The sequence below is a fragment of the Sciurus carolinensis genome, chromosome 2 (genome assembly GCF_902686445.1).
Source record: "Sciurus carolinensis chromosome 2, mSciCar1.2, whole genome shotgun sequence".
Taxonomy (NCBI): Eukaryota; Metazoa; Chordata; class Mammalia; order Rodentia; family Sciuridae; genus Sciurus; species Sciurus carolinensis.
The window spans coordinates 84,472,532-84,486,258 of record NC_062214.1 but is presented as its reverse complement, the minus strand read 5'-3'; the positions used below and the strand labels follow the sequence as shown (position 1 = coordinate 84,486,258).

Genomic DNA, 13,727 nt, shown 5'->3' with positions numbered 1-13,727 from the left:
CAGCAACTGGCCTCCCATTTCTGGTTATGGTCAGGGTGAGCAGTCAGTCCTCTGGGCTCTGTCTCCTGTCACTCTGGGACCCCTAAGCAAGGCACGCCACTTCTCCAGGTCTCAGTGTCCTCATCCTTAAGTAGTTGGGGAGATAGGGTGTGGGCGTGGCTTTTAATCACTCCTGTACAACCTTGGTGCCAGGTTGGTTGCACCAAAACCACCAGAGGCATTACCTCAACCATGTATTCCTGGGCCCTTTAATCACCCTCCAACTGGGATGGGGTTGAAAATTTGTATTTTTAACAAACCCCTTAGTAATTCTTTCTCTACGTCCGCTTCAGGTGTGGCTGCAGGGCCAGTGCCTTCTCCAAGCTGTCCCATGGATCACATCCTAGTTGAACTTAGCTCTGGCAAAAGATTGGGGAAAACATCCTAACCCAAAGCTCTTTGTGGGACAGCTGGTGCTGCAGGAGGCCTACATGGGTACAGAGCAAGGGCTGCCAGCAGGTGGGCTCCAAGCCCCTGGAGACGGGCTGTCTGGCCTGTCAGCGACTCACGGGTTGTCAGAGCTCAGCCCACACTGCCTGTCCACCCAGTCCTTTCCCATCATATGCTACTTTGCAAGGCTTCTTGCTCCATATGGTTTGACTCAAACTGCAGCAGGGTTGTGACCACCCTGAGGTCGGTGACTGCAACCTCCCTCTACTGTCCCCTACCAAGCAGGAGATGTCCACCCTCCCACCAGTCTCATTTCTCCCTCTGATCCTTCCTTTTCCAGGAAACCTGGTGTTTCTAATGCATACAGTAGATTTTTTTTTTTTTTTTTTAACAAATCCTTGAGGAATTTGACCAATTGTATTAGCAGTTTGTTCTAGAGGTTTCCTATACATGGTGCTTTTTAATGTTTAGGGGATCAAGTTCCTTTCCCTTTCTTTCTGATAAAATGCATACCCCATATTTTTTTTAAGTGTGGCTATATATTAAGGAGGTAAATCATACTTGATCCATCCACAAACTGAATTCGAGATTCTTATTTTACTTTATTTTTCACATTTCTTTTATGTCAAGCTCTGCTCTATTTACCATTTATAATTTAGAAAGAAATAAGCCAGGAGGAGCTGCATGTTTTCTCTGAGTATTCTCAAGTGTCAGATTCACCTGGATAAACTTGATAACATACAGATTCCTGGATCTCATCCCAGACTTACTGATGGGGATCTTTGGGGGAGTGACCCAGGGGTCTGCATTTCCAGCAAGATCTCTGGATGATTCTTTTGCATGATAAATTTCAGGTACTCTTGCTTCAGATGGTGGACAGAAGTTAGAAAAGATGGGGAGGACAATGAGAGAGAGCTGGTGGGCACTAGACTGCTTGGATTTGAATTCAGACTCTGCCTCTCATTGGCTATGTGACTCCTCTGTGCCTCAGTTTGCTCATCTGTGAAAAATCTATGAGGCTATGATATTTGCCTCATTGGTGATTGTGAAGATTAAATGAACTAATATGTATGACATGTTTAAAGTAGAGCTGGCACGTGGGCTCTGGATGTGCTGTGAATATTAACCTGTGCAAGGAGAGGGGTGTGCACAAACAGGTGGAAATGGATAACCTGTGAGGAAGGGGAGCAGACCCACCTGTGGGGATCAGAGGGTTTGAGTTAGTGGGTTTCAAATTACCATGTGCCAAAAACTTAATCCAAGGAACTTTTTAAAGATTCGGTTTCCCTACAGAGGGTCTGACTTAGCTGATTTCGTGAGAAGCTTGGGGATCTGCATTTAATTAATCATTTTATTTTTTATTTTTATTTTTATTGTTTTGCTGTGCTGGGGGTAAAACCTAGAGCCATATGCATGCTAAGCGAGTGCTCTACCACTGAGCTACACCCCCAGCCCTAAAATTTTTTGATGCAAAGTGATCAGCAAAATTTCAGACACCTGGTTTCAAGGTAGAAGGCTGATATTTGAAGTTGAAAGGTATCCTTGGATTTGACTGGGGCTATGGAAAGTATGGACACTAACTGCATTCGTTGTATCTGCTTTATTAGGTATGTCCAGAAAGTAGTAGAAGTATCCGGGAGGTACAGTGTGCATCCTACAACAACAAGCCATTCATGGGCCGGTTTTATGAATGGGAACCATTTGCAGAAGGTAAGAACAGAGCCAGCCCTGCCTTTAGAATTGTTTTTGTCTGTTCCCCAACCCTGTGGCTTTCTGGTTGACGCTGGAGGCATGGTGGTGATACTGGCTGGAATGTCAATGGAGGGGAAAGTGCGACCTCAGGGCAAAGGGTTCTGGAGGAGTTTTTACCAATGGTTGCATAGCTCAGATGACACCTGCGCCATCCTCAACAATGGGCCCTTGATGAAAACAAACACCCTGAGCACCTGGGACGGAACTGGGTTTGGGGAATCAGTTGGAACAGGTGGTTCAGACACACTATGGCAGTGAGCAATGGTGGAGTTTCTTTTTTCTTTGATACCTGGCAAGGGCTGGTGTGGGGGGCTAAGAGCACGAAGAGTTGTAGAGTTGACAGTTGTGTGGTTTTCACATGAGGGGGGCTTCCCATGCTCTTTCCAAAGATAAGGAGTAGAAGGCAGGCCTTGCCCTTGGGACCGAGATCACTGCCCTTTCAAAATAACAGATCTGAAGTTGGTAGCACTTATGACCCTGCAGTCATTTTTCTTTATTAAAACTCAGATGGTAACACAGCATTTGAACTGAAAAGTGTTGAATTCTGAGACATTTCTTATCATCACAGAGAAAATATGCTCAGAAGTGGTATTGGGTTGAACCAAGCTGCTAGGGCTTCTATACTGATAGCTTAGTTGGCTAAAAGGACCCAGTAGAAGGGCTTTGCTGGACAGTGCTTCTCAACCTTAACCCAAGGCAGTGGCCAGGCAGCTGGTGTTGGCCAAAACCCAGAGTACAGAGTCCTGCCAGCTGTGTCCAGGATCTGGAGAAAATGTTTTTAGAGAGGGCTTGATAGTGAGATGTGCTGATTGTTTTGCAGTATCAATGCCCAGGGAGTTCAAACTGTGGAAGGTAGTGCTTGGGGATGGAGAAGGGAGATCCACAGCTGACTGCTCCAAAATTGGGTGCAAAATTGTTATAGTCAGTGCATTTTTCTCAGAGGAGAGTCTGTATATTCTATTAAATTCTCTGAGTGGCCCCTCGACCTCAATATTGTTAAGAACAAGTTCAACTTAAAAATTTGGGACCATCAGATTCAAGTAGGAAAGACGTACAGATGAGAATGAGGGCCAGCTGAGTGCAAATACAAGGGTAGGTGGGAGGTCAGAGGTGAGCAAGGGAGGGAACCCTCAAGGGGTAGTTTTGATTCTGTGCATAGAACTTGGTTTGGACCTTTTTCATTCTTAACAGTATTATGCCAGATTCAAGGTGATATCCCACTTGGGATCCCAGAATAGATAAAGGACATTGTTGGAAAGCTGACAAAACACACATTATGTGTGTGGTTTAAGTTGATAGTATTATACTAGTGCTAATGTCTTAATTTTTTTATATATGTACTATGATTTTATAAGATTAGAGGAAGCTGGGTGAAAGGGGTACAGGAGCTATCTGTAGTATCTTTGCAACTCTTCTATAAATTGGAAATGATTTCAAAATACTTTTTTATAAAGGCATTATATTCACAATAAGCTAGGTCTTACACGTGTTCTGGTAAAGGCAAAGTCTAAGACTTAGTGCAGGTGAGGAGATGTTGGGTTAAGGAATATCTCCCCCAATTTTTCCTTCCTGGGGTCTTGGAATGTGACCTTCTTTGAAAATATGGTCATCACAGACATAACTCAGCTAGGGTGAGTTCTCACTGGAGTAGGGTGGGCTCTTATTCTAGAATGACGTGTTGTCATAAGGAGAGGAGGAAGGCCACAGACATACAGGAGGACAACGAATGATGATGCAGGCAGAGATTTGTGTACAAGCCAGGGAACATCAAGGAGTGCCAGCAGCTGCTGGGTGCTAGGAAAAGGCCAGGGTGAAGTCCTCACCCAGAGCCTCCAGAGTGACATGGCCCTGTCAACTCATGCTTCTGAACTTTCAGTCTCCAGAACCATGAGGATAAATTTCTATTGTTTCAAGCCTCTTTGGTGATATTTTACTTTGGCAATTCTAGAAAACTAAACAAAGAGGAAGGAGCTAGGTTGTAGGTTGACTGAGGTATACCTATGTGAGTAACTCAGGAAGTAGGGTTGATCTGACCAGGAGTAGAAAAGCCTTAGAGAAGTGAGACACACATCCAAAGTGAGTGACCACCTCATGGCTCTAGGTCTACCCAAAGCAGTGGTTGAGGCCCTGGTTGCTTATTAGAATAATGGAGGAACCTTCTAGAAATACTGATTCCTAAACTCTACCTCCAGAGACTGTGATTTAATTGGTCTGGGATGCAGCCTGAAAGTCAGGATTTTTTAAGGATCCCAGGTGATTCTAATGAGTAACCGGCATTGAGAACCTCTACTCCAAGAGGAGGCAGGGTCCCAAAGAGGTGACTAGACTGAGGAACAGAGTCACGGATATTTCATAAACCATAGATGCTATCCTCATGTTGGAACAATAATACTTGTCAGTGAACATTTGGAGAAGTGACCCTGTCTTTTGTTTAAGCCACATCCTTGTTTAATGGCTGCTGTGGATAAGAGCTGCTTTCCTGTAACTACCTGGGGGAGAAGATGAATTTCCCCAGCACAGTACACAGCTCAGTATACCCTGCTCAGGGCACAGTGACATACCATCATGTCCCAGGGGTTGAAGCTGCATTGCTGAACCTCCTCTGCATGGTTAGGGGTGGTCACAATCCTGCTGCTGTTCTCCAAGACCTCAACATCCTGTCAGAACTCAAGACTGGGTAGTTTTGAGTCTAATATTGGCAGCTCTGCGGAGGCTACAAAGAAAAACTTTGTACTATTTTCATGTGTTACAACTCTTCCCTGTGGAGGTCTGCTATTGTCTGGGTTAGGTGTGATTCTGTTCTTTTTCCCACCTGATTTGTGCTGGGCTTTAAGGATGATACCTGAGAGGGTTTATTTATTGAACATGTGATTTAGCTTTTTTTTTTTTTTAATTTCCAACATAGGTAAACGTACAGAGGATCGTACAATAGTTTAATAATAAGCTCCTATATGCTCATCACTTAATCTCAACAGTTTTCAATTCATGACTAATCTTTATAATAACCCCACCCAGATTATGGGAAACTATTTGAATTCATAGTATACAGCATTATTCATTCCTGATGATCAACTGGATTTCTTGATTATAGGTGACAGAAACCTAAATGAAATACATGTAAACAAGAATGATATTTTGTTGGTCATGCTACTGGGAATTCCCAGAGCGGACTGGGATTCTGATTTGGCTGCAATCCAGGAAGTCAAAAGCATTAGGACTGCCCTGCCTTTCTCATCTTCCACTATCTCTTGGTTCTGCCTATTTTCTCTCAAACATAAAATCAGGCTTACATGGTTTTGAGCTTGCAATCATAGTGGGAGAGATTCTTTCTTACCTTGTGCTTTGGGTTGAATTATATCAAATTTATGTTGAAGTCCTAACCCCTGGTACCTGTGGATGTGACTTTCTTTGGAAATAGATATAATTAACATGTCAAATAAGAATAGATCTCCCTGTAATAGAGTAGGCTGTACTACATGAGAATAGACCCAGAGGCATGCACAGAGAATAGCATGTGAACTCACATGGAGGAAGATGGCTTTGGTATTATGGAGGCAGAGATGGTAGTGAAGAAGCTTATGCCAAAGAATACCAAAGATTGCTCACAACCACTGGAAACCAGGAAGAGGCATGGAAAGTCTTCCCCCAGAGACTTCAGAAGGAGCATGACCCTGCCAACACCTTGATTTCAAATCCTTACCTCTAGAACTATGAGATAATAAATTTCTATTGCTGACCAGCTTGTGAGATATGTAACTGCAGTGCTAGAAAAATCATGTCCAGGGACCATTTACATCTCAGGAAAACTGTTGCCATCCCTGTACCCAAGTTCGAGGCACAGAGCTGACTCAGGTCATGTGATCAGCCTTGTCACAGGGGATCCACATACATAAAGTGAAGATGGGGAAGTGGAGTTTGAGGTAGACTGAAAAACAGATTCTATTAACAAAAATCAGTATGTACTTCTTACTGAGTACATAAGTCACTGAGCTTTTTAATGAGCTAATTAGAATTCTGGTGTATTACCAAGTAAAGAGAAATGCAGAATAGTCATAGATTAATCACCCAGGTTCTATAATGCAGTTAGTAGGAAATTTAGCAATCTTTTAAAATATTCACTGACATCCATATCTCTCACTTGCCTAGAAGGAGCCCATGGTCACTGGAGTTGCATTTACTTTGGCTTCATTTAAATAATTCTTTTTGCTGCTAAGATTGTTTTCTTCACGTAATTCTTCTTCCTCTTAAATGACTCCCAGGCTGACCAGCGGGAGGAAGACGGTGCTCATGTTTCTGTGGGGTGTACATGCCTTGCGGCTGGGTTTCGCATTGGGCTCTTGGTTTTGTTTGGATGTCTGCTGCCCCTCGCATGTGCCTACTTAGGGAAACAGCTGCGCTCATTCAGTCCGGTGCCACACAGAACGGTAAAAGCAGAGCTCAAGCTCTGAGAAGCACATTAATTCCACCAGATGTTTCTTCTTAGGCTTTGAATCGCATTTCCTGGATATGGTGACCTATCCTTAGAGAATGCCTCTAGGAATTTTTCTCATAGCCCTCGACCTAATGTTGTAAAGAGGATGGAAGGAGAACCAGGGAGCCCTTGCATCCTTGTGAGGGCTTATTCCTGTCGTCCCAACTCTCTTTCACTCTCAAAACTGGCTTGGACAATGAATTGTGTGGCCAACATAGCTAGAATGAAACAGTTTAATAGGAAGATTCTCATTTACATGCTGGCATTGGAGAAAATTCTTCCCTTATTCGTGGGGAATATATCCCAACACCCTCAGTAGATGCCTGAAACTGAGGATAGCACCAACCCCTATATATACTGTTTTTTCCTATGTATACATACCTATGATAAAGTTTACTTTATAAATTGATATAGTAAGAGATTAATAAAAATAATCAAGTAAAATAGTTATAGTAATAAACTGTCATGAAAATTGTGTAAATATTGTCTGTCTCTCAGCATATCATACTATCCTATAGGTCTTAGTAAACTCTATATTTAATTTTTTTTCTTTCTTTAAGTTGAGAACATTTACCTTTTCATAAGAAGCACTTTAGGGCTTCTCTTTGCCATATCCAAGTTGCCCACATCACTGCCCTTGCACTGTGGGACCGTTATGTGAGATAAGGGTTCTGTGAACAGAGCGCTGCGATAGTGCAGGGTGGTCAATCTGATAACTGAGACAGTTACTAAGCGACCAGCAGGTGGATGGTGCTGGATGTCATCATGCTACTCACAGTGCCACACAATTTTATACTCATGGATTGTTTATTTCTAGAATTTTCTGTTCAATATTTTTGGACCACAGTTGACCCTGGGTCATGGAAACCATAGAAAGCAAAACTGCAAATATGGAGGACTACTGCACCTGTTTTCATGCTCGGGGGATGGGGGATGGTAGCCCTAGAGTCTAGAGGTTTGCTGGGACATTGCAGACTATACAGTAACGAGTCTAAGTCTTAATCCATAACCCTGGGGACAGATTTGTGTTTGGGCAGCTTAGGTGCACTGTGTGTTCCTGAGAGCTGAGCTAAATAAAGTCGATATCTAAAAGCCAGAGGTGAGGTTAAGTCAAATTGGAACTTGCCAACTGGTGACATGAACTTGACAATTGCATCTATCAAGTGACTAGCTTATGCTGCAGTAATAAATAACCCCAGCTACTAATAACTTAGCACAATAGAAGTTTTTCTTGCTCAAGCTACATGGACAATGCAGTGTGTGTTCTGCCCATTTGGTAGAAGGCTGGTAGAAGCTGCATCTCACCTCCAACTCCACTGGGCAGAGTAAGAGAACAGTGAATCATGCATGAGTTCTTAAAATTTCTGCCAGCAGTGATTCCCATTTTTTCTGCTCACATCTTATTGGTCAAAGAGAACATGGAGGTACTATCTTACCAAGTATTCAGTAGGAGAACTGGAATGTCTGTGACCAGCCTTAATGACTAACACAGGCAGGAAGCACTGGTAGAATTCCCCGAATGCCTTCTGCTTAAGTCCAGGCAACATTTATTAGACTGCTTGCAAGATTAGTAGTTTTTGCTCTAGGGAATATTAGTGGTACACATAGTCTCTAACATCCATAGGGCCCTGAGGCACTTCCATCAGATTCTTCCCTTTGATTAAAACTCTGCAGAGATGGAATGTGGGTACCCAGGTGCTCAGGTGTGTTGCTGATTGCCCTGCCAGTCCAGCAGTCTGCCAGACACAAACAAGAACACAGTTGGCATTATCAGAGCCATGAGATATGAGGGAGAAAGCCTTAGGACCAAGTGCTGGTGGGCCCAGAGTTAGGACATTAATAGTCCTAGTCCTTAGTCCTCAGGAACCTTCAGAATGGCCAGTGCGGCCTCAGGGAAGCAGAAAGCAGTTTTCAATTCACTGAGGGTGTGTCTAGAATGTGTCTAGAAGACCTGGCAAAATAAGAACATGTTGCTTTGGGGATAAAGGTATCATTGAGGCCACTCAAGAGGCTGAGGCATGAGCATCACAAGTTCAAAGCCAGCCTTAGCAACTTAGTAAGACTCTGTCTCAAAATAGAAAAAATTGAAAGGGCACAGTGGTTAAGCACCCCTGGCTTTAATCCCTGGTGCCAAAAAAGAAAAAAAAAAAAAAAAAAAAAAAAAAAAGAAGGTATCAGTGAGGACAAAGCAAAGTTCAGAGGGTAACCTCTTTGTAAAAATGAAACCATGATTTTGGTTTATCACGTGTTAAGTTTGAACAAATGCAGAACATTGAGGATGAGAGAATCTAAGTTCAGGGAGATTCCTTAGGGTTGTAAATCCACATTCAGAGTCATCTGCCTCAGTGAGGTAATTGGAGAAAGACTTCAAGAGAATGTAGAATCACAAAATGAATTGTGCAAGAAGCAAGGAATGAGCTTTGGAACATATCACATTAAGGAAGCAGAGGAAAGAGGCTCCACCATCCAAGATGGCACTGGGCATTATAATCCCAGGCATTAGTAGAAGACATTTTTCATTTCTTCCATGATTAAAGGTTTGTGGTTTATAAAGTTCTCTTGATAAATACACCAGGATGAATGTTAGGAACTGAGTATTTTTGTCCTTCAAAATTCATATGTTGAAGTCATGACCCCCATTAGTGTCCTTATAAGAAGAGGAGTAGACACCAGAGGCCTCTCTCTGAAGTGATCACATGAGCACCCAGCATGATGGCGGTCACCTGTAAGCTAAGAGAAGAGGCCTCAGAGTAAAACTACCTTACTGTCACCTTGACCTTGGATGAGAACTATGAGAAGTAAATTTCTGCTATTTAAGTACCGGCCTTGTGGGGTTGTGTTGTCACAGTCTGAGCTGTCTAAGACAATGAGGATCAAAGGAGATGATAAGTCACTTCTACTTATTGAGCACCTTCTACATAATGAGCATCCTTCTTAGTGTTAATTCATTTAATCCTCACAGTGACCTATGTACTAGGTATATTATTATCCTCATTTAAGAAGAAAAAGATGCACAGAATAGTGAAACAGCTTGCTCAAGGCCACCGAGCTGATAAGTGATATAGCCAGGTTGAATCCCAAAGGTTTGGCTGCAGAATCTCTCTACTCTCGTATACCAAAGTCAGAATAAAGATTTCAGGGAGAGGTTGTCAACGTTGCTGAACACTGCACAAGGTCAAGGAGACTGAGAACCAGGAAAATAAGAGTAGAATGGACTGTTGCCCATCCTAGAATGTTCTGGAAGATTGCCATTCTAATCTTATTTCTCTACTGAAAAGAAGTTAAAGAGGGTAGCCAGTGAGGAGAGCCATCTCTTAAAAATCAGAAATTGCCTTGACGAAGGAATCTTGAGAGTATTGGCTACTTTAAAGGGAAAGGGAAAGGTTTGTTTAGAATGGTAGAGGAATGAGGATGTCTGTAGATTGAAAGATTGAAGCTTGTAGAGAGGGAGTAAGGAGTTAACAGAAAAGTATCTGTGAGCTTACTCTATCCTACAAGGAAAGATTTAAAATATGCAATTTCTTTTATGCCTGCAGAATGTATATTATTGCTTTTCTGCAAGCTAATATAGAAAACTGCTTCACCATTTAATAATTATTTTATTCAAGAGAAATGAAAGCAAGCATAAAAAAGATTTTAATATGTTCATAGTACTTTTTTCATAATAGTTCAAAACTGCAAACAACCCAAATATCCATCAACAGGATTCTGGATAACAAGTTGTGATACATTCATCCAATGAAATATTATTCAATAGTACAAAAGAACATACTATTGATATGTTATAAAAAAGTTGGATTAATCCCCCAAACATTATGTTGAACAAAATAAACTGGATACAGGAGTACATGCTCTCCAATTCTATATATATGATGTTCTAGAAAAGAAAAATGAGGGCCGTGGTAATAGAAATCTGAACAATGTTTGCCTAGGCAGGTATGGGTGGTAGATTAGCTAGAAAAGAGCATGAGATCCTTCTGGGTTGATGGGAGTATTCTCTGTCATGATTGGAATGACTATTACGGAGGTATATACAGTTTGTTAAAATTCATGGAATTGCACACTTGTGATCCATGCATTTTATTGTGTATAAGTTATACTTAAAAAAACATTTCCCATTCTCCCTCTCTCCCTCTGTCCTTCCAATTATGGAGGGTGACATTTGAATTCAATATAAATTTCACCATCATAGAACTAAGACTTGCTGGTACCCTTGCCTCTTTTATTTTAAATATTCTTTCTTACTTCAGTGGAGGAACAAGAAATTTTCAGGGACAATGGACTTGATACTACATAGCAACAAGTGCAAAATCACTAAAAAGAAACATAGGTGAATCTGATCCTGTAGTGACTTCTTGCATACAACTCCCAAAAAACAGGCAACAAAAGTAAAAACAGACAAATGAAATTGCATCAAACTAAACAGCTTCTGCATAGCAAAAGGATGAAAAATGATGGAATGAGGCAGACATCATTACCCTATGTACATGTATGATTACATGAATGGTATGAATCTACAACGTGCACAATCATAGAAACTAAACGATGTACCCCATTTGTGTATAATGAAGCAAAATGCAATCTGTAAAAAAAAAATAATAAACAATGGACTAAAGAGGTAACCCACTGATTGAGAGTAAATATTTGCAAATCATGTATCAGATAAGGAGCTCATATCTAACCTATATAAGGAATTCAAACTATTCAGTAACAAGAAAACAACCCTATTTTAAAATGGGCAAAGGATCTGATAGACCTTTCTCAAAAGCAGACATACAAAAGGACAACAGATATATGATAAAATCCTCAACGTCACTAATCATCAGGGAAATGCAAGTTAAAGCCATAACAAGATATGACCTCACACCTGTTAGGGTGGCTGTTAACCAAAAAGGTGACGGATAGCAAGCATTAGTGAGGATGTGGAGGAAAGGGAACCCTTGTACCCTGTTAATGGGACTATAAGTTTGTAGAATCATTGTGGAAAACAGTATGGAGATTCTTCAAAAACCTAAGAATGGAGTTATCACTTGATCTAGCAATCTCACTACTGAGTATATATTCAAAGGAATTGAAATCAGAATGTCAAAGAGACATCTGCATTCTCATGCCCATTGCAGTACCATGCACAATAATAATAAGAAATGGGAGCAACCTAAGTGCCCATCATCAGAGGAGAGCATGAAAAATACATGTATACCGTGGAATACTATTAAGCCTTTTTTAAAAAAATGGAATCTCAAATGTCATTTGAGACAACATGATGCAGTTGGAGATTTTGCTAAGTGAAGGAAGCTAGGCACAGAACAACATATTGCATGATCTTACTTACACATGGAATCTAAAAATTCAAACTCATCGAAGCACAGAAGTAGAGAGGGAAGTAGAATGGTGGTTACCAGAGTCTGAGAGGAGAGGGGATGGGTAGGGGAAAGCACAATGTCGGTCAGAGTACAGAGTTTCAGATAGAAGAAATAAGTAGTGATCTGTTGCATGGGAAGGTGATTATAGTCACATTAGCAATAATGTGTTATACATTTCAAATATACATTGCTAGAAGTAGATTTAAACATTCTTATTACATTGTCTCACAAATGATAAATAGGCAATGTTCATTAGCCTCATTTATTCACTGCACAATGTATACATGTATCAAAATATCACACTTGCCCCCTAAATATGTGCAATTATTTTGGTCAAAAAAGTGAAAAATTTAAAAACTGTACCATTTTTAGACTCATTTAGAACCATAGGGCTTCAATGGAATAGGAATCCTCAGTCTTGAAGTGAGGAAGCAGAATCTAAACATGGGTATTTTTTTCTGTAAGCAACAGACATAAGTTTTGGTTCTTCAAATACAGAAGTATTTTATTGGAAGGATAACCTAGTACCTCAGAGAATCAATGGAAAGTGTGGAGATCCTGGCTTGGTAAAGGACTGGTGGACAGAACCCAGTGTCGCTAGTGTGCTGCTGCTCCAAGGGAAAAGTTACAAAGGTTTCTCCATCCAAGAGTCTAAGTCCTGGAGAAAAGACTTAAGTGACTTGGTTTAGGCCACATGCCCACCTTTTGGCCAGAGTAGACCAGGACATCCTAACTGACATGGAGTGGAGGAGAAATTCCTAAAAAGGAAATCCAGACGCTATGCCAAAAGAAGGGAGCATGCATACTGATTGGCCTCAAATGACCAGTGTGCATAGCAGAAACTCATGACAAGTTGGGTGGTCATCATTAACACTTTGGAGGATTGGGATTGTAATGTAGCATGTGAGTATCGTAATTTCTTTCTTGTTGTGTTTGTGATTCTAAAGACTGCACAGACAGGCTTCCTTATATGCATATGGCATGGACTGTGGATCCCCTTTGCTTCCAATCATTGTGCTGGCTTGATTCAAGTTGAATAGTGTGCATTTACACAGGGGCATGGACCGCTGCATCATGTATAAGGGGCAACATCAGGGAGAAGTGAAGGGGTCAGCAATGATTCTGTTCCCTTGCCTCTCATTTCCATAATCCTGGTCAATGGTTTAGCTCTCCTCCTGTCTTCCCTCAAGTAGGGGTATGTGTATGAAATGTCTCTAGAACATGTCTGCTTCTTGGATCTTGCTGAACAGGAAGGAGAGTGCCAGATGAGGCAAGTGGTTGTCACACATCTCTCTAAGTCTGTTCACCAGGAAATTTAGGATATGGAAAAGGGAAAGATTATTTGAGGGAGAAATCACCTCTGCTGTAGGGTATTCTGTAAGATGTAAATGGTTCTCGTAAAAGCAGTTTCTTTCCTGGCACTTGAATCAGTGTCATTCTGGATAATTAGTAAAGAAAAGCCTCTGGGTATATTTCAACATCTAATAAGCAGATTAGTTTGAATATGAATAATTATAAGGATTTGAAACCAAGCATAGAACTTAAACTCATTGCAAAATACTGAATAATGAAACCCAATCCTGTTGTTTCTCTCCCCTAAGAACTCAGCTTTCTACAAAGACTGCCTTGCCCAGTCCTGGTAGTGGGGCTCAGGATGGGCGGGTTACTTCCCCATTCCGTGGTGTTCCTGTACTACAGATGCAGGCTCCCAG

The 13,727-nt window shown here is 41.3% G+C and overlaps 1 protein-coding gene across 1 annotated transcript in view; it reads left to right on the top strand.

Moving 5' to 3' along the window:
- Thsd4 (thrombospondin type 1 domain containing 4) overlaps positions 1-13,727 on the top strand; it is a 590,727-nt gene that overhangs the window by 144,022 nt on the left and 432,978 nt on the right. Inside the window, exon 6 of the mRNA XM_047539595.1 lies at positions 2,037-2,139. Coding sequence (XP_047395551.1) covers positions 2,037-2,139 — 103 coding nt within the window. The remainder of the gene's footprint in view (positions 1-2,036; positions 2,140-13,727) is intronic.